General features: G+C 39.2%; 2 protein-coding genes across 4 annotated transcripts; one reads left to right on the forward strand and one right to left on the reverse strand.

The window, feature by feature from the left end:
- Positions 1-2,639, reverse strand: FBXO48 (F-box protein 48). Its single transcript, XM_009926126.2, has 2 exons — positions 1,897-2,639; positions 1-500 (listed from the first exon to the last, which is right to left on the reverse strand). The coding sequence occupies exons 1-2, from the start codon at positions 2,197-2,199 to the stop codon at positions 339-341; spliced, it is 465 nt and encodes a 154-aa protein (XP_009924428.2). The 5' UTR covers positions 2,200-2,639; the 3' UTR covers positions 1-338.
- Positions 2,634-27,694, forward strand: APLF (aprataxin and PNKP like factor). 3 transcript variants are annotated; one of them, XM_069787508.1, is made up of 10 exons: positions 2,634-2,686; positions 3,637-3,787; positions 5,130-5,256; positions 7,827-7,996; positions 10,686-11,056; positions 17,807-17,932; positions 20,437-20,483; positions 21,903-21,941; positions 26,445-26,529; positions 26,727-26,897. In XM_069787508.1, exons 2-9 carry the CDS (start codon positions 3,755-3,757, stop codon positions 26,501-26,503), a joined length of 972 nt encoding a protein of 323 aa, XP_069643609.1. In that variant the 5' UTR covers positions 2,634-2,686; positions 3,637-3,754; the 3' UTR covers positions 26,504-26,529; positions 26,727-26,897. The 3 variants fall into 3 exon arrangements, with proteins under 3 accessions (XP_069643609.1, XP_069643607.1, XP_069643608.1); XM_069787506.1 differs by lacking the exon at positions 26,445-26,529 and having other exon boundaries at positions 26,727-27,694; XM_069787507.1 differs by lacking the exons at positions 21,903-21,941; positions 26,445-26,529 and having other exon boundaries at positions 26,727-27,694.
- Positions 27,695-27,882: the final 188 nt, after the last annotated feature.

Here is a 27,882-nt window from a genome sequence, read left to right on the forward strand (position 1 = left end):
CTTAAGTCAAACACACTTTTTTTTTTTAAAGTCATCTCTTCCAAAATAAAAAGTGCAAGTTGAAAGTACTATCGACATCTTTTTGACAATACAGCAGGACATTAAATTTGCAAATATAAAATTACAACTAAATATTTAGTCTTATTTAGAATTTTACAGAAAATTAATACAATGAAGTGCAAATAAAAAAAAAGATAGACCTAACTTTTTTTTTTTGAGAAGCTTTCATCACATGTTTGCAAACACAACTGATTTTTGAAGGGCAAAGTATTTACAGTTTGGCAGTCTGTGAGTTGTTGATAGAAGGTTCTTGAGTTGCAAGAACCCGCACTGGTTTCTCATCTCTCAAGTTCTGCTTCCAGGATTTCTCCCCATGTGTCAGCATCCATTGGATACATGCTTTTCTCTGGCAAGCTGTTTTGTGAAGGAATGTTGCTGTATTTCCCGCTCAGCCATTCTTGCTTCACTTTGCTTTTCCAGTAGTTTCTCAGTAATGTGATCTGATGGAAAAACAGACAGCTCAAATCTTGGAAATGAACTGATTTAGGTTCCATTCAATACAAGTAAGTTTTGCATTGGAAAGGTAATGCTAGAAAAAAGATTTGGAACATGTCTTTGGATATCTAGATGCTAAGCCCAGGAAGATGTACTGCTGCCAAGAAGCAGACCTTGGTCTGCTTCCATCTTTTCTGTTCTAAGTTGGGTGGAGAATCACTTCTTGCCTCAATTCTTTGAGGGTCAAGATCAAAACCCTAAACCAGGAATTAATCTTCCTCCTTACTCCTTAAAAAAGGTGTGGTTCACTTTCTCTTCCTCTTTAGGTTATTTATGACCTTTAACTCTTGTTTGGGCTCTTAATGCAGGCTGGCTAGATTCTTCTGTTAAGCCAACCTTTTAGTGCAAGAGAATGCTGACTTGGTGTGATTGTTGCTTCTGCTTCAAATCCCCTCTCCAAAATACAGATAAAATAGAGAATCAGTGCAGGGAGCTCTGGAAATTCCAGTGCAAGAGGACTAAGATCTGTATGTTTGAAGGGCAACCACTACCTGCTCAAGGCTTTGCCTCATACTGAAACACCTCTACTGAAATGTGAGAGTCCAGAACTGTTTGTTTTTGCTGCTGCTTCTCTTTTCAATGCTGCACCACAGCCCTGCTCTCAAACACACCAGCTAAAATGAGGTGGGGATCGCCCTCCAGCTGGTCCAGAGTAGTAACTGTGAAACCACTCCTTTCCTGATCTCCCTCAGTTTGCAGGCTGGACTCGACAGTGATAGATGTTCCAGCATGTCCAGCTCCTAACTCCTCAGAGCAGCTGTAACTGGGAGTGTGCATGGGGAGAGTTTGAACAGCTTCTCCAAGCTCCTGCTTGCTTCCTCTTCTCCACCCCATTTTTTTTTTCTCCTGGATACGCGTCGCTCAAGGTGTATTGAGGCAGAGCTACCTAGGATGAATTTCCGGGAAGTCCTTCATCACCAGCAGAACTATTCCCATGAAATACAACCAGAGAGCACACGCTGCCTAGCGGGAATATGTTGTCTTCTCCCCTGGCCCTGTCTAGTGAGATGTGGGCTTTCTTCTATGTTAGGGCTGTGCAGACTTCGACGTGATGAACGTCAGGGCTGAGGCTATGTGGGGCAGCGTGAGGAGTAAGCGGGGCACGCTGAGCCAGCCAGAGGTGGTTCTGGGTAGGAAACAGGGCAGCGTTGCTTTCATCTCTCTGTGCATTTAACCAGATGTCCAGCTGTTGGGGTGCACTACTGAGCCACGCAGTTTACAGCAGTTCTCCCATAAAGCTGGGACAGATGAGAAGTGCTGATGGAACTTCTTTACATAGTTCTACTACCGATCCCAGAAGCCTCAGCGCTGCCGACATTACCTCACCGACGTTAAATTTACCTTCCAGGAATATCCATTTCCCCGATCGCAGTCGATCTCCCGCTGGCAGACGGCCCTCATGCTCAAACAGTGGTGTCGCCATAAGCGGTCATCGCTCTCGATGACGAGGTGCCAGCCCTTGCACGTCACGGCCGCGTGACACAAGCTCTCGATGTCCAGGTCGCTGAAAATCCGAGAGCTGACCTCCGGCGGGAGGAGAGCCACGAAATCGGCCGGGCCTCCTCCTCCTCCTCCTCCTCGCCCCGTCTCCCGGCCGGCAGAGAGGAGCGCGGCCCTCCCGGCGGCGGAGCGCTCCCCCGCCATCTCGGGGCGCGAAGGGCGGTCCCCGTCACCGCGGCCGCTGCGTCTCCGGGTGGCTGCGGCCAGCAGCACCCGGGGCCGGTTCTCCGCCGGCCGGCATGTCTCTGCCTTCTGGCCGCCGCGTCACGCCACGGCGCGGGGAGGGGGTTGTCGGTGGTTTTTAATGCGAGTCTTTTCGCTTTTCGGGCTCGCGGAGGCGGTGGCGTGTGACGTAGTGCCCGTGCGTCATCAGGCGGCGTCAGCGGCCCTCGGGCGAGCCCCGGCGGTGGCTCCTGCCGGGCTGTGCCCCGTCCCGCCGGCGGCGGTAGCAACCGCCGAGGTGAGCCCGGCCCCGGCCCCGAGGAGCATAGCCGCGGGCCCCGAGTTAACGACACCTCCCCGGGCGGGCTGGCGCGGCCCGCCGGCCGCGACCCCTGGCCTCCCGTGAGGGGAAGGGTGCCGCTCCCTGCCGCCGGCGTGCCGCGGTCACCCCCTTCCCCGCCTCCCCGAGGTCAGGGTTGTTTTGTGTCTTCGTCTGCTGTGGTTAGAGGGGCACACGGTGGAGGCCCGGGTCCGGGCTCGTTGCAGCGCCGGCTCCGTCGCGGGGGTGGGAGGGGTGGGGGCGTGCAGAACCGAAACCTCTCGAGAAGCACCTGGAGGGGCCTGTTTAGGAAGGGGGGTGGGGGGGGCAGAGCTCGGCCTCTTGTGTTTCTCTTTGCGAGGCAACGAGCAGTTCAGTTGGTCAGCCTGTACCTTCCCTATAACGCAAAAAGCTGCGAAAGGGGCGACAGTGACTCCTGAGTGGTGCTCCGCAGTAAATACAGCGGTAGTTAGACTTTTTTCCCTAATTCTTTGTGCTAGTGAATTGACTAGTGGAAGGGTGAAGCATTGAAGGAAATACAGTTGCAGTTTCGGTGCACTTCCGTGACTGAAAAGCATTTCAGACCTGGTGGCTCTGAACTGAGGCTTTTAAAGCCAGCACCTGAGTACGTGGTGTCACCTCAGAGCTACAGACTTGTAGCCTTTAGCGAGAATTTGCCAAGAAGTGCTGGATTCATTGGGCATCTGATCCTGAAAACTGTATTTTAATGTTGTTACCCGTCTTCTAGCATAGAATCAAGTCTTGGGAAGTTGCACAGGTTTACGGTAAAGCAAGTTCTAAGCTGTAATTTCAGCTTTCTCAAAGTTTTGTCACGGCAGCGACTAGTATAAATTATGTACTTAAAATAAAACAGTACAGTAGAGGTTAGCAGCAATTGGAAAATCTTTGGTTCAGTGGAATACTTTCAGTGGAAGGTAGAAAGGAAGGCATGTTTATTTCCTCTGTAAGTTGAGGTAAGAGTCATTCAATTTAGAAGTGTGTTAAGGCAAAGGTTCAGACCAACTTATGTGTTTAGGTGAAAAGTACATGTTTATATTCATGATGAGTTTGACTAGCTAAAAATTAATTTGCTTTCGCAGAAAAAAAATCAGGAGGCTGGTACACAAGAAAGACCAACTGTTCATCCTGTTGAGATGTCTCGTAGTCCTTCGTTAATAGAACTGGCATGTTCCAACTGAGATACTGGGAACCGCAAAAATGAGAAAAAATGACCCTACTTCCAGACATTTGGTGGGTACTTAATTTTTAAATTAAATTTAATGTTTATAAACGTGTTGAAAATGAAGTAAAGGTGTTGTGGTTTTGGTTTTGGTTTTTTTTTTTTAACCCTGAGAAGTAATCTCTGGCAAAGTTGTATGCTGAAAATATCTGTTGTTTTATTGATTGGGATTGTATGCTATGCAAGTATATAAATATATTTCCGTTGTGTGTTTATGTTTATGGTAATTACACTGCAATAATTGGTTCTCTGGAATATACAAAAATTGCTATTGCTATGGGAATATTTTGAACTAACAATACGGTAGCCGAGTTCAGTACTGCAGAACAAAGTCCAGTTCTGGTCTCTGGTCTGTATCAGTAATTATACGGTAAGTACCTTTGAAGAACTAAGGGAATGAATGACTGTTCTTTAACCAGCATAAAAGCCTCTGAAATTTATATCTTGAGAGCCTGTAGTTGGACTGTAGATGTCTTAGCCTGCTAGTACACTATAAACAGATATTACTTCTAACCAGCACATTTCATTTGAATCGTATAGCTGTGATGGAGTTGTGTTGTTAAGATCCATACAAACACACAGATAAATAACCCTCCGATTTTTCCTTGGCAGCCAGCATCCTGTCCAGCAAAACAATTTTCAAAGCAAGCATGTCTGCTTTTTTTTAAATGTTGCCAAGTAAAATGGCTTTCACACAGTCTAATAAATAGGGTATGGAGCCAGTGGGATTTTTCTTAGGTCTTCTGTTGTGTATCCAGCAACATAGTGCTTAAAGGGGCACATTGGTCAACATCATTGTACAGTAGATAAATATGTACAACAAATGAAATGTCAGCCTTTACTGTAGCTGCGATTCCTGGGATGGATGCTTACCTTTTAGTAAGCAGAGATTCAAACTGATAGTATTACTTGCAGTACATAAGTATGTACTGAACATGACTTTGGTGTATTTAATTCATTTAGAGTGTGGTTCCTTTCTGGAGAAAGGAATTGAGAGAATGCTGGCAAGACTTTCCTAGTTTTTTGACAAATAGGCATTTGTTTGTTAAACCTTCTCTTTCTCTGATTTCTGTGTGTGGTAACTCTATAGCAAGATGAAACCTTCAGTCTGTAGCCTTTTAGATATTTATTCTAAAGGTTTAGGGAGGTTTTTTTTAACTGAATGAAGATTTCTATAGATGTTATTTTTCTGAGTGAGTAGGAACTGTAAAAAAAATTTCAGACAATGGGCACCATCCAGAAGATGGGTGGTAATCCAGGCTGCGTTTGAAGGACGTAACTCTGTACAAACTTGTGTTCTAGTTTTTCCACCCCTTCTGTAACTGAAGTACTAAACACTAAATACTGTTTCAGGTTCCTCCTTCTGATGGCAATGAAAGTGAACAGTCAAAATCTATTCAAAGAAAGAGAGTGCTTCCATCTTGGATGCTGGAAAGAGATCTCCTGGTTCAGAGGATTTATGAGCCTGTAATGAAAGGAGGTAGGTTTGCAGTGTAGTATGTTTGCATACCAATGTACATTTATGTGCTTTGATATAATTTTCTTAAATTATAATGGTGGTGGTGGAAAGTATTAATTTGTTACTTCCCTTTCCACGTTCTGTGCCTGGCAGCTGACAGAGACTGACTTCTGTTGTCTACTTTGTCTATGGGTGTGACAGTGCTCTTTGATCAGTTGATTTTCTTTCTGTTCTGGAGCCCTTCCCTATAAACTTGCCTGTTTTGTTTGGCATGTAAATTCTAGGTAGTTTCTGTACTTTTAATTCCAAGCCTTCTCCACATTTAAGTCACTGTTGTATGCTCTTCTAAATTAGATTCTTCTAATTTCACAGGTTTTAAAGGTAGGTTTTTTTGAGTGGTGGTGTGTGTTAGTTTTTTAACTGTGACTAAATCAAACTTGATGACTTAGTCCAAAGTTACTTCCTAGGAGGAGCATTTCATTGCAGCATAGTAATTTCTTACTAATGTGAGGCTAAAATATTATTGCATTCCCTTTTGTCCTTCCTGCAAAAGGAAATTGCTGAATGTATGATAAACTTTTACTGCTGTGTATTAGCAGTAACTGCAGCAGAATACTGTGTTTAGTCACTATCAACAGGAGACACAAGGGTGCTGCATTGGCACAATCCCAAGATGATTTTTCTAGCATGTCTGGCTTTGGTCCTGGGAGCTTGTAAAGGCTTCTAAAACTGCCATTAGACATTCTCTGACAAACTTATCACAGGGTATTTATTGCTCTGATGACTTTTATCAATGGAACCAGAGGACTAAAGAAATGAGAGAAGAGAAGGAAAATGACTATGTACATTAACAACAGTGCCCCAGCGTTTCTATCTTTCTCTGTGCTGAAGACACCAAGCCCCACCCTGCTTGCCGTTCTTTGGCAAGATGTGAGGTGGTTTAGGTGCTAACTGCTGAGTTTCCTTCATTAAGTCTAAGTGTATGAACTGTGGCTGGTGTGTGCATGTCTGCTCCTCTGTGTCCAACACCTATTCTTTAATGCCTCTCTTTCCACCTGCTATTCCTGCTGAGATGGTGTAATGAAAACATTTGGCTCTTGATGCCTGAGGAGGCCTGCAGAAGTATTTCATGCAGTGTCTGACCAATTGCTTCTTACCTGCTGTAGTAAATGCAGGTGTCTGGATGGATTTCACCTGGGCAATTGTGGCTTTAAACACCTCTGTCCTGTGCCATTGGCTACCCTGCCTGAAGCTGATTTTGAGAAAATTGTAAGAAGCAAAAGAAACTATACTTTTTTTATTTCTTTTTTTTTTCCTCCCTTCCTCCCTTCCTCTATTCACTGCTGGCTTATTCACACGGATTAAAAATTGCATGTATCGGAAGACTTCCGCTGGCTATGTTGAGTTGTGCACTAGTGTGATTATTTTCTTACGTTTGTTTCTCCACAAGTACTATAATGTTTGTTGTACATGTGTATATAATGTTCGTTTCAAAGACTGAACATAAACGTAAGCGTTGAGATTTGGAGCTGTGTGGGCAAGGGGTATCTGTGTGCAGCTGAAGGCCTGACCTTGAGGGAGCTGGGGATACATACGAACACTATTGGAGCTGTTTAAAAAAAGTCATTATGTGAGATAATGATTCCAGCTTAGAATGGGCTGCTTTAATAAAACAACCAATCTTTTCTGGAAGTCTAAAATATTTCCTTAAAATTGTGAAATGGTTTGCATCTCTTCAGGGTGGTATTGAATGGGAAGGCTGCCCTTTTATTTTTTTCTGTCTGTCTTCCTATTGAAAAGGTTAACACTGATTAGAGGTTTTGAAGTCAGATGTTAAAATTTGGAAAAACTCCTTGCTTCATACACATAACTCCAGCACATCAGTATTTTTTGAAGGGGGAGAGTTTTTGAAGTCTTGCAAAATGGCATCAAGTATCTTCCTTCTGAATGCATTTTGCAGCAGATGGAGCTATAACAAAACCAGGACAATGGCCCTAGCTGTCTCCCAGCTGTATGTCCAGAAAATACTACTTCAGTACAGAGATCTTTTGGTTTTCTGAGATGTGAACCTTTCCAAAGAGAGGCACAACATTCACTGTCTTTCTGTTGGTTACTGGCTGATGAAATAATCAACTGTGATGTGGTTGACTAGGCAAGTGGGCATACCCTGATTCTGCCATGTCCTAATTGATGTTTGTGTATATAAACTGGTAGTTTGAAGTGATACTTACATGAAAGGTCTGTGGTAACAGTCGTCGTCCTTGGACATGTGGTTTACTTGATCAGCTCATATTGTGTGAATGAAGTTGTCAGTCATACTGATGCAGTCAGTCCAGAATATTCTTTGCCACATGTTTATTGTTTTCCTCCAAATTGCCCCCTCAAGCATCTGTTTCATTCTAAAACATACTTTTTACTCCTATAAGCAGGAAGTGAAAAACGTGCTGTTGAAACAGCGCATGCACAACTGCTGCTATTTCTCATGGTTGTTGCCCAGTGTTCCCCTTCAATCTAGCTTTAGATGTCTAATGTGGCCAGGATTTCACTGTAAAAGTTGCATTCGAAAGGTACCCTTTTATTTTTCTTTTAAGGTAGTAGAATGAAAAAAGGCCAAGGAAGGGGAGAAAGTAATATGGAGTCATTGAAATCAGAAGTAAATGTGCAGCAGAAAAAAAGATTAGCCTCTGAAGAAACTTTTGAAGGTGAAGAGCAAGATCAAGGGAAAAGGAGCTGTCTTTCCATCCCTGTCCCTTCATCTCAGGTAATTTTTTGGCTCAGGGCAGAACCATGGTATTTAAAAAAATGAGAACGTAGTTGGTAATGTCATGTTGAAGGTTGGGTCTACCTCGTAAGTATATGTTCTGCTTGTGCATTGTTGTTTAACAGTTGTTTTGAAATGCCAGTCCATTGGATAGCTCTATAGCAAGGATCCTGGAAGCCTTCAGAGACTTGGTTTTCTGCATTTCCTTCTTGGGATCTGGGGTTTAGGCCCCAAATGGTCCACAGAAATACTAGACTTTCAGCTTTACAGCAAGAGGCTGGAAGACATGGGCCAAAGTACTGGTCCTAGGAGTGGCTTGGTTTGTGGTTTCTTTTTCTGAGAACCCTTTAGGGATAGGTGATGGCATGACACTGACGTAATTCAACATTGGATTTTGCCCAAAGTAGTGCCATTCTAGTTGGTGAAGTTTTGTGGTCAGAAAATTATGGTATGTAGTTTAACAACTGTTAAGTTATGAAGAAAAATAGCAGGGAGCATGCTTATGCCACTATCTCAAAATTTGAGTCAAAAAAAGGAAAGGAAAAAAAAAAAGTAATCTGAAATCCAAAACAGTTTGTGGCAGTGGCAGTCCAGCTGGTCAATGTGTCCCCAAAGTACAACTGCTTTTATAGGCAGTGAAATACATACTGATAGCGCCCTGTTAGTAATGAAAAGAGAAGTATCATTATCAAAGACAAACGAAACGTATTCTGATGAGAGCAAACTGAGGCTTTTACTGACTTTTTCTTTAGGTGCACAGCCTGGTGAGGTGTTTCTAACCCCTAGCATTAGAATTGCCTGGATCTGTTATAGGATCTGATAAAACACTTAAAATACTATTATTTGGTATGCTTCATTGGTTTTGACACTGAAAACAGTTGGGGGTTGGTTTTGTTTTTTAATTAAATCTTAAGGTTAATTGAAATGATCTACTCATGGAGAGCGTACCCTTCAGGGTAGTTTTGATGTAACAGTGTTATCTTTTAATCTGAAAAATGGTGAGCTTTGTGGTGGATAGGTACATTAATACCAGCTGCAGTGCTGTTTTCTCATTGTCACATTATAAGGTGAGTGACTACATAATGAATTATTTCATTTTGCAATTTGTAAGTATGAAGCCTTACCTATTTTCTAATAATTTCATAAATAATTTTTATCTCAAACACAGCATAAGAAATTGCCTTCAGAGCTTTGTAGAAAAAAAATGGGTTAGTGCAAGCAAAAGTAATAATTGGAGAGCTCTAAAAGATTGGAATTTTTATATCAAAACCAAAATCACTCTCCTGCTGTCATATTTAAGGCAATTGAGAAAAACTGCTGTAGGGTAGGAAGTAAAAAGAATGTTAATTCTTCTAAGCACCAGCAGCCGCCAGATGGCGGTGAGGTCATATACATATTATAACCAGTGCCAATAGAGCTGTTGTCTTTGGTTTTCCTTGATTGCACCTGTTTTTTAACTGGTCGCCATAATAAAACTGAAAGTATTTACTCTCATTAGATACAATATAGGCAATGGATTGAAGTATGTAGTAGAGAGAAGTCACAAGTGGGAGTGGCAAATTAATTAGAAAAAGTAATTTAACCTTTCTGGGAATGCTTATTTCCTTAAAGGAGCTTTATTTTGGGAGTCTCAATAGAAGAGTCATCTCCATGTCCAAGTTGGCTTGCTAAATATGCTGCTGTCAGGATCATTTGATATTAATGCTGACTTTTCCCTTTCTTAATCACATTGCTGCTCAAATGTAATTGTCTCTGGTTTTGGCTAACAATTTGTTAGACTCACATCGAAAGGAACAAAATCAAATAGGAAACCACAAATAGGATTTTCAAGCTTTGCCAAACACATCCCTGTAAACTAAGTATAAATTTACTGGAGGGGGAACTTAGATAATAAACTGTAGAGAGCAGTGACCTTTGAATAGTTCTGTAGTGTATCAGGTTCAACCTTCAATATAGATATGCTTCCAGGTAATGTCTTGGTTGCTGGGACAATGTTCCTGTCTTGGTTATGTATCTTGTATTATTTTTCTAAAGTACACATCTCTTACTTTAAATATACATATGTTCCAAAATTTAAAATGCAGTATTTATCAAAAGTGAAATCTTTGCCTGATGGTATCTACTGATATACTGTTTTATGATTTAGAGTCATGAGCTGAAGCATTTAAGACGTATTGGGGTGGGATTAAGCTCAAGGTATATATCATGAATTCCCATATATAGATAAATATATTTCTTCTAGAGTCTACTATATCTTCACATGTATAACTTCCATTCATTTTTTCAGGAGCAGTACTTTTAATTGAAAGTTAATTTAAGCTAAAGTCCTTGGACTATTCACAAACTGAGGTGGTGAGAGAGGAGCCTGACTGTGTTGTGAGGGAACTGAAGCTGAGGACAGAGCTCTAGGATAAGTTTTTCTTTAAATTGTCTCTGTGTGTGTGTTCTTACCTTGAACATTTTATTCAGCAGCTGTATCTAGCAGCTAACTTGAGTTTGGAAGGTGGAGTAGAAGATTTTAAAGGCTGGACCAGATGATCTTTCGAGGTCCCTTCCAACCTGGGCTGTTCTATGATTCTTTGATTTTGAAAACCAGAATGATGAGATGAGGCAGAGTTTGACCTTAAAGCTTTTTAATTCTGAAGAGTGTAAATATTCAGGTCCTTCAAAATGTAACCTTGTTCCACAGAATACATCTGGATTTGGAAACATGGAAGGAAATGGCAAGACTGGAACAAAAAACCTTGGAAGTTCTCTGGAAAAAAATGATAGGCAGCTGCATAGTAAATGGTCTAAAAGAATAGGTCAGATCTCCAGTAAAACAAATATAAGTGAGGAAACGGAAAACAAAGAGCAGATTACTGGTTCTACAAGCCAACAAGCTCACTGGGGCAGGACTTCCCAATATTTTGGTGCCCAGGAAGGGGTTCTTGAGCCTGATGCAGATCTGGATTACGAGACTGAGATTTCTGATTCAACCAGAAGTGCAGATGCTTCAGAAAGCTCCAGACAGATCAAGCATAAGAGGACACCTTGCATGTATGGAAAAGGCTGTTACAGGTAAAGCAAAATTAAAACTAGCTTAAGATAGCTTATTATTAAGAAGTAATGTATTAGCTATGGAAGAGAAAACAGTAAAGTCGTTACAAGCTTTGATTTGAGAAAAAAAATCTTTTGGTAAGCAGGGGACTGATTAGAAGCAAATGGCATAACAAGAATTTTAAGACTGTAACAGGAGGACCCAGGATGTCTTGCTAATTGCTAATATAACCCAAACAAGGTATGATGTATTTCAGCAAATTAAAAGATGAAGTGTTGTAGGAAATAAGAAACAAAGAAAAAAATAAAAAAATTTAAAAATAAAAGAAACAAAAAACCTTTGTGTACAGTACATGTACCAGCAGGGAGAAGGGATGTAAATGGTTGAAATGCCCAACATATACCCTGTAGGCTTTTTTATTATTAGATGAAACTTTTATGAAAGATGATTGTATTTATTGAAGTTATTGCATGCTTAGTGATCTGAATATTTAAAATACTTACTATTTGTCATCCCTAAATAATCAAGAACTACTTTTATTATAAATTGGCCAGTCTGCCTTTTTAATTTTTTTTAATGCTTTCAGTCCCTCCCTAAAACCAGAACAAAGCATACTTACAAACTCCTGTGTTAACCCTTACCTTGTCAGTGTCTTTGGTAATACTTCAAGTGAAGAACAACCCCCACCCCACACCCCTCCATGTCCTCACCCTTCACAGTGAAAGATCTGTCATATAAACATTTTGTGCAATACAAATGTTCCAGCGAACTTCCAAAACACCTGTCCTGAGTGCCTGGCCTCCTGTCAGTTCTTTCTGCCCAGAAAAGATCTGGAGTTAACATGTGTTGATGTATCAAAGGGAAAGTACAAATCTAGAGGTGGTCTTGAGGCTAGGAAATGACCAATGACCTGAGGACTGCATTTCTGAGAAGGATTTGAGCTCTAGATAAATACGTGTACACTGTAAGCACAAAAGATAAGGCTAAGCCAGGAAATGGGATTTCCCCCCCCTCTTTTTTCCCGCAATGGACTTGAATAATAAGAAAAACAGTGAGGTGGTTTAGAAAACAAGCAAGCACAAGTAAACGGATTCTTGTTTATGTTTGATGTGTAAATCAAAAGTGTAAAGCTGTTAAGTTAACAAACACATCAGATTTCTAGCTTTCGTGTAGCTTTTTTTCTACATATCTCAAATTTTGCCCTTAATGAATATGATGTAAACATGTTTTATTAGGCAGTTAAGCTGATCCAGTAGGACAAATGCAGCCTTTAGTTTGCTCCAGCTACTTTTAATTTTGCTAAGACAAGTTTTCCCCTGTATGGGGGTTAAGCTGATTCTAATGAATTAGCTTGTCTAATATGCTGAAGGATTCCTAATGTTTAGGAAGGCAAATTTTAGTTATAGGTAATATGGAATTGGAGTCTGTCTGTGCACATTTGTTCTTGGGTTATTATTCTAAAACTTTTGGCAGCAATAATTTTGGAAAGTATTGCTTTGTAAGAAAAAAAGAATGCTTTGGAATAACACATAAAATCTTCTATTGGAGAAGTTTGTAAATATGAAGTATCAAAAACATCAGCTTTGATCTGCCAGAAATGTCATGATACTAAACCTGCTTGTTTCCAGCAAAAGAAATATGCTTTGTAGTCTTTCTTGGTCTTGCATTAAAAGCAAATACTACCAAGTAGTCTTTCTGGATCAATGGGATAGCGATGTTAGATTAAAGCAAGTCATTGCAGTTACCCATATTTTTAACAGAACACGTATGTAAGTGCAACGTGAATGGATGCCTTGAAGGAACACACTGATAGCTGTCATGGTTTAACCCCAGCTGGCAACTAAGCACCACACAGCCACTTGCTCACTCCCCTCCGGTGGGATGGGGGAGAGAATCACAAGGGTAAAAGTGAGAAAAATCATGATTGAGATAAAGACAGTTTAATAGGTAAAGCAAAAGCCCTGTGCGCGAACAAAGCAAAACAAAGAATTCATTCACTACTTCCCATCGGCAGGCAGGTGTTCAGCCATCTTCAGGAAAGCAGGGCTCCACCATGCGTAACGGTTACTTGGGAAGACAAATGCCATCACTGTGAACATCCCCCCCTTCCTCCTCCTTCCCCCAGCTTTATATATTGAGCATGACATTGTATGGTCTGGAATATCCCTTGGTCAGCTGGGGTCAGCTGTCCCAGCTGTGTCTGCTCCCAACTTCTTGTGCACCCCCAGCCTCCTCACTGGTGAGATGGTGCAAGAGGCAGAAAAGGCCCTGACTCTGTGTAAGCACTGCTCAGCAACAGCGAAAACATCCCTGAATTATTGACACTGTTTCCGGCACCAGTCCAAAACACAGCCCCATACCAGCTACTATGAAGAAAATTAACTCTATCCCAGCCAAAACCAGCACAGTAGCGTATTCAGTCTTTCATTGTGTGGTGTTTTCCTTGAGTAAAAACTAGTTTTTAGAGTTGCTAAGGAAGAGGAGTTGCTTTGAATGCTCTTTTGAGTACAATGGGTAGTTGGTTTCCCTCTCCTTGATTACTTTAACCTTATGAATGGTGTCCTCTAACAAGATGTGCTGTAGGAGTCAACATCTTAAATGAGTACTGCTTTGGTAACCATAACAGTTCCTTAAAGTTTTTTTCTAGGTGAGGTTTCTTATTCATAAAATGGCATTTGTTCAATAACTAAATGCTCTTCAGAGTTCTAGTCTTTATTTTGTAAACTCCTATTAAGAGGTACTTCTCTTCTGGATATTACTTAGGCACCTTTGGTAGGTGCCTAGTAAAATAGCACAAATTGAAAAGATTAAATGTTAGTTCTATTAATTTTATTAGATTTCTCTAACATGTACCTTAAACATTTAGGAAATGACTTTGTAACCTATAGTTTAGTTTCTTAATTTATGAATTTGAAAAAACTGCTTTTGAAAGACTCAAGCTTGATGTGCATCTCTTGCTCCAGGGATTCTTCTTGTCATCATCCTTCAGTGTCAGATTCTCTTTCTGAGCTAGCCTGAAGCTTTACCAAATTGAAACTGCTATTACCACCAGGAGGCAAAGTGCTCTGTGTATGTTATATCTGACTGTATTTGTTGTCAAGGAACTTACTCTTTCAATACTGTCTTGTGTTAATTTTCTTGTCTGCTGCTTGTTTTTCCAAAGTTAGAAGAATAGGGCATTAAAAATAAATCCAAACCCAACCCCCCTCTTTCAAGGGCTGCGTAGAAGGGGTGTGATAGACCTGAACTGTCATCTCTAAAACTGTAACTCACAATTTTTGTCCACAATTCTGTCCTTTTGCTGGCCTGCAATACAGTTCTCTGCAGACTGGGTGCATGTAAATCTTTCCTATAACTGTCAGCGCAGTCACGTGCAACCAACCTTTGGATCTGTATATGCGTTCTTCTAAATACTTTGCACTTTGTTTGTTTGTTTATGAAAATAATTGTTTTTCATTTCACCTTAAGCTTGTAAATCTGGCAGCTGAGGACCTGCATCTGTCTTTTTTTAAGTCCTGTATTCTAATAAGACTTACAATTTAGAACTTAGAAACATCTTACGCGCAGTTGTGGCATAACTTCAGGCTTGAATTCTATGGCTTTATAACTAGTGCTGGTAATATATGACAACTTCACTACTTCAGTAGCGGAGAAAATAAGCGCTTGAAATGGCAGGGGTCTTTTCTGGGTGTGATTATGAAGAGCCAGGGTTTCTGACCTAATCAGTTAAACTTGCTTTAGAAAAAGCTTTTAAGTTGCTTTTGGTAGTTGCGCAGACAAAAAACTGTCTTAAATATTTCACTGAGCAATACTCAACTTCTGCTTGAGATGATTGCATTGATTCTGAAGAACTTCAGCAGTTTTATTTGCGTAGGTTTCTGCATCTTGAAGTGTGAGTACACAAATTCAGAGCTTCTGTGAAAGCAAAGTTGCAGTAACTGTATGTTTACGAGAAAGCAAATCTCCCATAAAACTTTATTCTTAAAATAGGCTTTTAATTGGTTAATTTTTGTGTGAGTAAAGCTTCATGGTTTTGTTTTGATCGAATGAATAACATATTCCTGTGCAGTGAGGTTTTGTTGTGAAACTAACTAACTTTGGAGTGCAACTTGGAGCATGATAGATGTTGTGCTCTTACAACTCAAATCTCTTGGGTCTAAAAAAAAATTAAAAAAAACCCAAACAAACCAAACCCTTAATAAAAGGAAGAAGCTTTAGATTTTTGCAAGAAGGGAAAATGTTTGCTTAATATAAGCTATTCACTTCTCCGCTTCTATTTATTTTGCTTGGTATTGTTGCACAACAGATAGAAGTGGAATAAGTACAAATTATCCAGGTAAAGGTAAGATACAATACAATGTTTCTACTAGTCCTGAGCATCTGAAGTAGGACATGTTCAAGGTGCTTCACAGGTAATGTATAATTTGAGGAGCGTCATCCACTGGCCCAAAGAATCCTGAAGCCTAGTGATAGGTAGCATACATCAAGGCCCTTTTGTTTCTCTTCCTCCTTCTTCCCATACTACTTTATTCTTCTTTTTCTTTTTTTTTTTTTTGTGTCTCCTCCAATAAGGGCTGTTTGGTGGTGTTCAAGTAGGTTTCAAAGTGAATTTTTGAAAGGAAATGGGTATCTCCTAAAATCCAATAGGTTGGCTAATCAACAGCTATTAGGCCTTCTTTCCTTGACTATGATGCTACATGTATCTTATTGTAGGAATAAATATTAAAATGGTTTCATAGAACATTGGTTGCTTCTCTATTCCTTTGAGAAGATAAATTGCTTCAAGTGCCTGAAAATTCTTGCTAATATTGCTGGTAGGTTAGCTCAGTGCCTTTAGAAAACAAAGCAAGTAGCCTCTAAAATGACTTTGTTTCATCACATTTATTTTTAAATGGAAAAAGAAGTAGGCAGCCAGTCTGAATTTGGCATAACAAGCAATGTTTCCTGAGAACTTGTCATAGAATAAAAGACTGTTAAATGTAACCTTGCAATGATTTCTAGTGAAACAGTATTTACGTACTGTACAGTTTGCAGAAATTAGCAGAAAAGACCAGGACAAGAAGTCTGTCACCTATGTAAATAGATGGAAGGGACACTGGATCTTTGATAAGTAGTTCATTGAAGAGTTTATCTGTAGCTTTCTTGCTGAGTTTCCTGACTGAAAGATACCAGGCAAATGGAGATTTAAAGTATTAATACTAAATACCTAATCTTTTTTAAATGCCTGCAAGGAGGCCTGGGTAGCTAGTAGAGCTCACAGCGCTTAAGTGATCATTTTGCAAAAGCTGTAATGAAAGCTTTTTTCTTATGGCGGTAGCTGAAATTAATATTGACTGTTCCCTGTAAAGTTCATAAGAGGTAGTTGTGAATTTAAAGGAAAGAATGCCTGTGATCAATGAGGAAGCTGTTTTGTATGTAGCTAGCTACATACAAAACATGTTTCTGGCTTTGTGTTTCTAAATGCAGCTGGAACAAGTGTAAATTCAAGCAGTAATTACTCTGTACTTTAAAGTTGTCGTTCCTCTTGCTCGAGGCAAGCAGTTCACTTTTATAATCTGCACAAACACATTGAAGATTATGTACTCTGGGAATTAGTGTGGTACATCGCTGAAGTATTTTGCTGATGTCTTTTGGAAAATCATTTATTAAGATATCTCACATTTCTTGCTTTTAAATATTATGCTTGGAAAAAAGTGTCCCTAAAAGAAATCATAGGAAAAAGTAGATTTGCTTTTGGTACCAGTATGTTCACTTTGACATAATTTTTTGTAGTGTGTTTTCATCTGTCATGAATTTCTCCTGAAGTCATAACGTATTTTTCTGTGTTCTTTTTAATGTCACTTACGGAAGTTTTATAAAGCAAACTCTTCTCTAAGTGATATTGTTCATAGCTGACTTGTCTTGTGTGGTATGTATGCAAACCTATTGTCTAGAAGCAGTAGAAATGTTCTTTCAATGATGCACATATTTGTATTCACTACTTGCTCACCTTGGATTTAACTGTGTAAGTGTTGTAGAGCAAAAAGTCATGGATGCTAGTAATGTGGTCTCATCACTAACATTGGTGTGACTCAGCTACATACGGAGTTGTTACGTCTTGTGGTACAACTTCATGTCATTGCTGTAATTTGATATTTCAAATAAAATGTCATGGTAGCCAAGGCAAACTTGACAGCAGAATCAACGTAATGTCCAGTAGACTGCTCCATCTGGAATAATATGCTGGCATTTGAAGTATTCAAGTAAACAGTAACTTGCATGCAGAACAGAAATAATAATTGAGACATATTGCCTGAAGCTAATAGGCGATCACCTGAGGGTGTGGGAAGTCTTTAATACTGCAGTTGTTCAGCTGCCATGCATTGGACCTTCCAGCTTGAGCTAAGACTTCAGTAGTGGTTTCTTTAGCACTTTGATAGCTCCAGAGGGAGTCATAACTGAGCAAATCGACCACTCAGTAAGATTCATGCTATATGACTACATCAGTAGATTGTGTACTGTTGGAGGTCTGAAACTTAAAGCTGATGGCAAATAGGAAAATTTCTGTTTTAACCTCTTTTGCAGCATGCAGTGAGACAGAACTTTTTTTTCTGTTGTCCTGAAAGTAGGTCTTACATATCTTACATTCTGCATAAAGTAAAACATTAAAAGCTCCTCTTTATGTAACCACAGAAAAACGAGTTGTCACTGATTCAGTAACACCTTTCTTATTTCCACTTCTCATGTTTAAATGGAACAGTCAGTTCTCGGTATATATTTGTCTTTTGCAGGAAGAATCCCATTCACTTTCAGCAGTTCAGTCACCCTAATGATGATGACTATCAAGAAACAGTGATCGTAACTCAGGATAACAATGATAACCGGCCTGAATGTCCGTATGGAACAGCTTGTTATAGGTAAGAAACCCTGGATAAAATGGCTTTTCTTGTTTTACAGGTTAAGAATGTTCTTCATTGGAGTTGCAAATTGACAATAGAATAATGAGTAGTTCTTCGTGTTAAATCTTGACTGTAGCCTTCTGACATTTACTGTGGACAAACTGCTACCTTTAAAGCACCAAAGTCTGTGCAAAATCTTTGTTAGTGATTTCAGCTGACGAACATGAAAACTTGACTTTTGGAACCTATTCAGTGACCTAGAGATCAATACTTTTTCACTTGTCAATACGTAGTAAACCGTTCTTTTATGTAAACAATAATTTATTGTTACATGTTGTTCTTGATAGGTAACTCTTAGTTTAAATTTTGATAAAGTATTTGTTGAGAATTTATACAAACCCTCTATTTTAATCAGTATTTGATTTGTTAGAAAGCGTAATTTAAGTAACAGCAATAAAATCCAGTTTATGGCTCACTGGTACAGTTTCTTTTAAGCACTGTTGATTTTCTTCAAAAGATAGTTTTATTCCATTTTGTTTCTCAATGTCTACGTTTTAGACTTTTATTTAGCAGAGTTTAATGACTGCTGTGTAATTGACACAATGGACAAAAGGATATATTTTGAGGCAATACCACTTCTGTGGGGGTATATTGAAACTAACAGCTGCTGTTAATAAAGATGGTGCTTGAGCAGAAATATTTTGTCCTCTCTCTGCTGGAAAGTGTGGTGATCCTGAAGGCATGTTCTCTATGAAATGTAACAAAATGAGGGTAGCTTTTAAGAAAAAGCCATGTTATATTCAGCTAATGCAGAAGAAGTGTTTCTTTTCTGAAAAACATCTATGAGATTAATTTCTTGTCTCAGGATGAGAAATCTGGGTTTATACCGGTAATGAAATTGCCAACATACTTTTCAAGAGTACAATGGATGCTTTATCCAAAACCAGAACTCTCTCTCCTTCCATATAAGACAACTTCTGTGCTGTATTGCTTGATCATTTCTTAATCTGTGTTTGTTCTTTGGGGGTAGAGGAAAGGAGGCACCCATGAATCGATAATAATGCTTTCAGTGAAGCAACAGATGCAATTTGAAGGGTTTTCTTGTTATTTTTGTTGTCTTTAACTGTTGGCTACTACTTGAAGGGAGCGTAATGGAGTGGTCTAAATGCTGTGCCTTGAGCTGGGATCAAATGGTCTGATGCTGACGATAGTAGTAAAACAGTGAAGTAGGCAATTCTTTTTGTTTCAGTACAGTGTATTTAAAAGAAAGCTGTATTTCCATTTTTTATTCAGATAACTATCACTTCTAATGCACACATAATGTACTTTGGGGTAGCAGTAGCTATAGAATTGTAAATCAACTTGAAGTGTGTGAATTTGTCACAAGTTATTTGACATAAAAATAAGATTTTTCTACTGAAGACTATTACTCTGTTCTTTGAAGAATAAGAAAACATAAATAACTGATTTTACAAGGCAGTCTTCACAGCAAAGGTATTTTGTAAAATACACAAAAACTTCTGCAGTTGCAGAAATTGATCTCAAGTTTCAAGCAATGTAAGATGGTATGTCATTCTTAAATAGTGGCCTTTAACTGTTGCTTATTTTCAGAAGCAGAAATTAGGACAACTGAACTCGTTTTCTTCCAAAGTTAGAATTTTTTAAAAATTTCCTGCATAAAAATAAATCTAATTGAAACTATTTTAATAGAGGCTTTTCTCAGGGCTGCATAATATACTAACACAACAGGTTAGCACAATGTAAGTTGCACCAAGTTAAAACATTAGAGCAGCATTGGATAATTGTTTGGGGGAGGATAAATCAGTGTGTTAATGACCTGGATCACAGCCTGAATGAGGGGAACATATATTGCAGATCCAAGAGTATGTTGACTTTAAGTTTTCTTTCATTGCTTTGATGCTATTTTTTTATAGAAGACATACAAACTTGTATGTTGAACTTGCTGGATTTGCATACTGCAGAAGTGAGTAATGTCTCTGAAGAATCCTTCTGTGGCTTCTCCCTGTCATCCTTCGAGACAAGCAGTTCTTTCAAAATTCTTTAATTTTCCCAAACTATTTAAGTTGTAGCCTTATGTTACAGAATATGGAAGCTATGCCTGGATGTCTCAGACCTAGTGATACACTGTGCATGCATTGTACTTAATGTACCAGAAGTTATGCTCTGGTTTCATTTTTAGCGAAAGTAAATAACTGGATCACTTCTTATTATGCTGAACAAATGCATCTTATCATACAACTTTGGAAACTTACCTCATCTCTTGGTTTTCATGAGCCATCTATTATTTTTTTTAAATGCTGAAACAAGAGGACCTCTTATTTAACCTGATTTTTTTTCCACCCTACATTCTATAAGCTGAGACACTGCGGTAAGGCACTGGTCACAGAATTTTATTTAAAAAAAAAAAAGAAAATTAGCCATAAAATATAAAGGAGTTCTGGGCTTGTTAACTGTGGGACAAGGCAGCGAATCAAGCTTTTACTGTTTTTTTTTCTTTGCAGGAAGAATCCACAGCACAAGCTAGAATACAAGCACAGTGCACCTCCAGGTAAGCAGAGTTGTTCAATATAGCTTAAAGTGGGAGGGGGGGAACCCCCAAAACTCATAATGGATACCAAAAATTCGGACTAAAATGCTTTTAGCTACTGTGAAGCATCTGCAGCTTACGCTGTATTGCCCTGCACCCTTGCTTTTCTTAAGCTTGAAGTCTTGCCCTTGACTGTGATAAGGAGGGTTGCTTGGCCACTGCAGACTTTTTCAAATGTTTTTCAACTGAAGTGACATGGGCTGGGTCAGACACAATTGACGTAGTTTCCATGCTTTGTTTCTTATATATTGACAAAAGTGCTGTGTGGCAAGTGGCTATTTTAATGAGTTTAATAGGTTTTATTGAAAATTAAACATGGTATAGTGTGATATTACTGGATCTCTGTATTTTACTTCCCCCATTCAGAGCTGGAGCATTACAATGAAGACGAGGAATATACTTAGGTGTTACTGAAGTATTTCTCAACATTTCAAATGGATGCTGCAGTAAATTATTTCTATAGCTTTTCTCCCATCCATGTAGCAAAATGTGTACACAGAAATATTTTATTTTAACTGTATAGATTAATATCTTAAGATTTCATACTTACTTTTTAATCTTATTTTCCTTTTGATAGAAAATCCTCAAGTAACAATTTTAAAGTCTTGTGATGCTCTAAAAAAACATTGGAAGCATGTCTGTCATCTTATTTTATTTTATTTTAAATTTTTTTTTTTGGACCAGTGATTTTCTTACTAAGAAAACAAATTTTTGCATGTATGTTCTCTTGGGGCTTGGAGGGAATTTAATTAAAACTGAATCTGAGTTTCTATTATGAAATTTTCTAGCCTTTTTATATTTCAGTAACTACACTTGTTGAAAAACACAGGGGAATGTACTGTTTGCATTTGGTCTGTTTTTTAAAGAATTCAATGAGATAGTTTTCATTTTTTGGTGCTTTTTCTTGCTTATTGGACTTGGAGATTTTTTCCACTTGAAATCCTAATGCAATAAACAGTACTTCAGAGCAGAACAGTTATGGAAATGTAATGATAATGTATTTTATTTTAAAGAATCAGGGTTATGACATTATTAAGGAGAAATTGCATTTATGGAAACAATGGTGTAAAATATTTAAATGCTTTGAAATACACCGATTTTCTGCTTAAAAAAACCCAACCAGTATTGATGACATTTGTCTACAAATGGCATGGTTCATAATTGTAAGAACAGTTCATCTGGGTAATCTCTCAAGAATCATTCAATACAAAAAAAGGGCTTGGGTTTTGTGGGTAGCAGAGTAGTTTTTATACTTGTAACTACAGCACAACCATTGCAGCATTTATTTTAATAGATCAGTCTTCTATTGTAGCAAACTCTATTGAACAACACTTAGGCTAGGTTATACTCTGTCCTGACTAATAACTTTCCATTCTTTAGTAACTGAAAGAGGAACCCAACAACAAACTTCAAAAAATGGTGAGTATGTTCTAATCGTATGAATGGGCACATCAGCATGGGATGCAACTGATCTGCTTTGGTTTTGGGGCATTTGATAGTGCTGGGGATACTTGATAATACTTACCTGAGGAGAAAGTAGTCATTATTTTAGTAAAACCGTGCTTGCTCTTTTCAAGTAATAGTGCTGAAATTGATTTTGTGCCAGGCTTCCTGGATGAGCATACCTGTACTTCCCTAGAAGCAGACAAGAAAACAAACAAATGTTTTAAGGAGAGACACATGTGGCTAAATTGATTCTTCCTTCCTTACACAGGTGTCATAATGTGATGAAAGCAATCCAGTATTTCATCCACAACTAGTTATGGTTGCCCCGTAAAGACTGATTACTCTTGAAACATTGAGATACTCCTTCTGCATTGCATTGACCTTTAAATAACTTTCAAGTGATATCTGTGCACGTGCTGATGAGCTTTTCTTATACTTACTATGAGATATTGATGTTTCAGGTAAAATACTGGCTTGTTAGGACTGAAGCGTAAAAGAAGGTTAATGCCTTTGAGTTGGGGGCAGTTTTCACTGTAAACCACTTCTTTCTTTAGTTTCTAGTTGCCAGTGAGGATTATGTAGTAGCACAGGCAAGCTGTAGTCTCTCTTGATAATGTAAATTATAATACTGTGTATGAATATCTCCTCCATTTATGGTACACATACCTTGCTTTGCTGCTGCCAACAATGTTAACTTCTATGTTGCGGGTGCATAGACTACTAATTTTAAATATCCTTTAGGTCTGTCTCCAGGCTTCTTTTGTGTCTCAGCTTCCAGATGTGAAGCTTCCTATTCTTTCTAAAATAATTTAAAAGTGAGCTTTAAAGAGCAGTCTGAAAGTCTGATGATACGCTGTCTTCACTTTCACTGGCCTGAACAAGGCATGAGGATGTGGAACTGCTGCATCTCAAAGTGAAAGTGGGAACTGGCTTGTCTTCCTTGAGATCACCAAGGTGTGGCTGGGCATTTCCTAAAGAAATCCTCAAAATAGATCTGCTTTCTAAAGAAAATAAATAAAAGTGCAAATAGCTGTAGTTAGTTTTCTAGGCAAAGTGTTTTGGCCTCCATTTCTGTTATGAGTGGATGCAAGAGGTTACTTCTATACTTTCCACTGAGAAATTTCTTTCCCATCCCATTTCCTTATCATGTATGTGTGCACTTTTGCTATCACTGAATGCTCAGTATGGTGGTATCTGTGCACTAGCATATTCTGAGGCATATTTATTACCTGTATGCTTTGCTGCATCCCATGATGCAAGTACCAGCCCCATTTTGATCGCTGCTGCCTTGTAGAAAAGCGTATTACAGTGCGGTGACAATGGTTAGCAGCATTGTTAGAGCAGTGAGTGGTTAAGATTTTATAATTAAACAAGCTGGACTGTGTACATATGTAAAATCTAAATCTAATCTTGAAGGTTTTAAATTGTAGCTATGCCTTTCATAAAAACACCTTCATTACCCAAATGGTAGATCCTGTGTGTACAGCTCATGGCAGGTGGTCAGCCAAGCATGACTGCAGATGGAAAAGTGCTTCTCTTGTAAGCATATAAAACAAGGAAGCGAAATTCATTCTGTCAAATTCAACCTTTCGTACTAAGTAAGAACCAGGGAAGAATTGATATTCTGTGCACAGGGCAAAGAAGGGAATTAATTAATTAAAGTGCTGTTTGTATTTGCTGGTTTCCATCCCCGTCCCCCTCAATGTCTTCTTGACTGGCTTGCTTCACTCTCTTGAGGGCAAAGCTTGTAAAAGGTTGTGCTCAGCAAGTTCGTATCCAAGGCAGTCTTACTGAGTCGTGCAAGGTCACACAGACAGTTAGGGCTCTGATAACCTTTATTTCTTGCTGTTTGGCATAACTGCACTGTTAAGCACAGCAGGATTAATTTCTGTACAGGTGTATTTAAACTCTACCAGCCAAGAAAAGAAGGGTACCATCTACATGACATTTGGCATATTTCGTTTTTAACATTTTATAGTCTGATTGCTACCAGAGGGATTACAAATTGCCCGTAGAGAATGTGGTCTATGTTCTGAGAAATAACCTAAAGCTAATTACTGGAGGAATAGTTGTGAGGGAGGAAGAAAAAAAGGTCAGAGTTATACTGTCATTAAATCGTCACTACTGAATGAGGTCACTACATTGTTGCTACTTAGATGAATGACCTGCTGTGGCTATGCACTATGCAGGATTTTCCTACACGCTGCTTTGTAGGTTTTCTAGCAAGCTCATAAGCTCACTTCCAAATACAACTCTTTGAAAGGGGTGGTCAACAAGCTTTTTCTCCCCACATGAAGGAGGTATTTCAGAGAAAGTTTCATGGTCATCTTTATAAATACGGTACAAGGGAAAAGGCAGAATTGTGCTTAAAGAGCAGCTTTAGGGGCTGTGAGACTGAACTAAACTATAGCGGAAAGATGTGGCATGGGAAGACATGGAAGGAAATGCATCAATCACTCGTGAAATCTAAAAGCATTGATGTACGGGGAGGAAAAATGTGGTATGCTCCTTATACATTTGTCGGAAAAATATGGAAGTCATCAGTATTTTGCCAGAATTCCTACTTCCGTTGTAAAATACCACCCACAGTGCTGTGAAAGTGAAGAAGAGCTTTTATTTGCGAACCAGGTCTTGGGCTTATTGTTCTCATAAGCTTAGTAGAGAAGAGGGATTTTGTTCTTAGTGTATTTAGCATCTTTGTTTTGACCTCTGCCCTCCAAGACATAATTCATTCTGCAGGACCATAGTCTGTGATTCTTATAAGATATTCTGCTGGTATGGGTAGACATGGGCATGATTAATTTCCTCTGAAGTCTGGTAAGCAATACACTAGCAAGCATAATAGTGGATTACAGCTCAAATTGACAGTTGGCATTTTTAGGATTTTCTGCTAGGTGGTGCACAGTCAGTCCTTCAAAGAACACAGATTGCTATGTAAGGCAAAGAATTCAAAGATTGCTAGCTATAGGATATTTCTTGGTTGTGTTATTGGCTGTGTCACACGTGGCTGACATTATTCTAGGAGGTCATTCAGTGCCTCTGTAGCACAATTCACCCATAAAATCGTGTATTTTTGAGAAGCTTGACTAATGCTGTAAATGCTTTTGAAAATCTTGGGTGCGAGTTGCAAGGGAGTATAACATATTAATCAGTCCATAAGATAATTCTGGAATAGTAACGTTCCCACTGGTAGAAAAATGTAACTGATAGAGGATGTGATCTGACTACATAAGGTACTGGTGTTCTCTTTTGTTCACCACATGCATAGCTTGAGTGCCTGGGGCTCTGAACTGAGGTTTCAAGAGGTTGCTAAGAAATGCTTATGGTTAATATAAATGTTGATGATTTGGACTGGGGTCTGTAGCTGAGAAAAAAAAGTACATGTTTATAGTTTCATATGAAAGATGATGACAAGAATTGCTCAACAGATAACCTGTCAATGATCTTGTACAGATAATTTATCTCTAGATGAGATAAGAATGTAAAAATTGGAGGCTGGGAAGAAGGGGAATGAACACGGTTTTACTCAGAGGTATGACCTAAAGGCAGAATAGCATGCAATTGGAATATTAACAGAGTGTGACTAGTTAGGAATTGTGGACATGTAAGAAAAATGGGAGACAATGTAAGCAAGGCACACCTGCCAAAATCAGGAAGTGGTGGAAATAAACTTGTTGAAGGTTCACAGCTGCTGATAAATAAAAGAAGGCAATGCTGCCATGGCAGCAGCTTTGTACAGACACTACCAACTCAATATGGCTTCTTCAAATAGCAGAAGTATCCTGCCTCTGGGACTTGGTTTAAATGTGCCAACATGTTTGAGCAATTGAAAGCATATTGCAAAACAAGCTGTCTAAAAAAGTTTAGGAACATGCTGCAAACAGCATCCTTTTCTTGTAAATGGAGGTTTCCGAGCCTTTGATTCCTGCCAATACAGAGCATTGTGAAATACTATGAAGGCAGAAGGCAATTTGATCACAAAACATAAGTTGTGAAGAAGATGGATGGACAGCAGATTAGAAAGCAGCATGATAGAATAGACTGATCTGGGAAACAGGTAGGCTGCACCCTAACTCAGGAAAGAAGTGTTCAGCGTTGTTTCCTTAACCTGTGTTTAGAAAAGAAGCACAGACTACCCAGTGTGGATCCCAGCTGAGAACGTAGGAGGCAAGTGATCTAGCAGATTCCATTCTCTCACCTGAAGCTCAGGAAAGAAGTGAACGGAAATTAAAAGCCATGTCAGATTCCAAAGGGTATGAGTATAAAATAGCCCTAAGTAAGTGGGGATGGATGAAGGCAGAAAATCCAGGGTCAAAATAGCTGCCTAGCAATACCTAGAGGCTAAATGGCAAGATAGATGTATTGTTTAGGTACAGAAGTAGCAGGAAGACAACTAGGAAAATTGTGTGTGCCAGTCCATAAGGAAAGGAGAGTTATCAGAAGACATTATCTGATAGTCTTTTCTTCTGGTATCAGAAGATGTTCTCAGAAGAGGCCTGATGCTGTTTTCCACGTGCTGGAAGAAAAGCCAGTAAGGAAAACTTTCTAAGTGATCAGACTGGTAAGTGCTGCAGTAGGGGTCAGAGAGAGATGTCATAAGAGTCTTGAAAAATCAAACCCCAAATTGTCAGCATTGGGTAGAGTGCTTTAGTTGATTCTTTCTCCTCTTGAGGAGAGAGAGTAACTAGATGGTCTCTGGAAGGTCTCTTTAGTTCTGTATTTATGATTCATGAATATATGACATTTTTGTCCCTACAGGAAAAAGGGCTGTGGAGAAAGATGGTGCCAGTGATGATGAACCAAATGAATATGACGTTAAAGACAGCTTTATAGATGATGAGGAAGAGGAGCGTGAACTTACTGATGAAGACTCTGACTGGGAACCAAGTTCAGAAGACAAGGATAATGAAGATGTTGAAACGCTTTTGCAAGAAGCACACAGATTTGTTAAGACCAAAAAGTAGCTGTACGGAGCAGCATTACGAATGTCTGATCTGGTTGTGTTAAAACATGGATGCACAAGAAGAGGAATTGCTTTGAAAACTGTTTTTTTTTCCTCAGTGATGTAGGTACTACAGGAGGATTTTAATGGGGGCGAGGGGATTCGGCAACGCCTTTCTTTTTCCACATGTATTATTTTGGTGGTGGGGTTTTTTTGTTTTATTAAGTGGTGGAGCCAGAGGACTGAGCTCTGGGTTGGTTTTTTTTTTCCTCATGTATTTCTTCTGCAACAAGGTTGTTAATGCTTCATCTTCCTGTGCTTGAAAGAAATATTGGCATTAGGAAAGCCTTTTGTTTTGCTGAAACACAATATATACAGTGTTGAATGAAGAGAAGTTACACTTCACACCTGCAGTATCACAGACTAATTCTTGGCCATCACTGGGGAATCTGTCTAAACCATTTTTTAATGTTCTTTTGAGTTAGTGCAGTCTTAAACTTTGTTAGTCTGCTACTAGCTTCCTTTTAGGTGTCATTTCTTTGATTCTCTTGATGTGCAGTATTTAAATACAGGTTGTCTAAATCACTTGAGAACAGGATCTCATTGTATCGAACCACTTGGTTGTCTCAACAACAATTACGGTGTATTTGCTCTAATTACAGTAGTACCTCTTTCCATGCCTGTACATCACTGGAATTGTGTTCAGTTCACAACAAAGCTGAAGTCTTGATGACTGTATTTTTGCACAATTAAACTTGTAATGTACTGTGGGAAAAACGTGTAACCGTGTCTCTGTGATTTCTTAAGACTTTGTTGGAAGATCTTGCCTTCAGTGTGTTCACAACTTTCCTGAGCGTTCAAGAAGGCAAGTTAAAAAGTTTTAGTATGTTTCAGGACAGATGACCGAAGCCATGTGAATTTGGCACTTTTTTGGACACAATCCTGAAATTGAGCAGGGGAAGCATTCTTGTG

This window comes from Haliaeetus albicilla, chromosome 7 (assembly GCF_947461875.1).
Source record: "Haliaeetus albicilla chromosome 7, bHalAlb1.1, whole genome shotgun sequence".
In the NCBI taxonomy this organism is placed as follows: Eukaryota; Metazoa; Chordata; class Aves; order Accipitriformes; family Accipitridae; genus Haliaeetus; species Haliaeetus albicilla.

What these genes read in the sequence shown, in the direction of transcription:
- FBXO48 (XM_009926126.2), bottom strand. Translation starts at nt 2,199, where the DNA reads ATGGCGGGGGAGCGCTCCGCCGCCGGGAGGGCCGCGCTCCTCTCTGCC. An exon ending in GAAATGGATATTCCTGGAAG is followed by an intron (nt 501 to 1,896) that starts GTAAATTTAACG and finishes TTTTTCCATCAG; the next exon opens with ATCACATTACTGAGAAACTA.
- APLF (XM_069787506.1), top strand. Translation starts at nt 3,755, where the DNA reads ATGAGAAAAAATGACCCTACTTCCAGACATTTG. An exon ending in TGAGCCTGTAATGAAAGGAG is followed by an intron (nt 5,257 to 7,826) that starts GTAGGTTTGCAG and finishes TTTTCTTTTAAG; the next exon opens with GTAGTAGAATGAAAAAAGGC. An exon ending in CAAGCACAGTGCACCTCCAG is followed by an intron (nt 20,484 to 21,902) that starts GTAAGCAGAGTT and finishes TCCATTCTTTAG; the next exon opens with TAACTGAAAGAGGAACCCAA.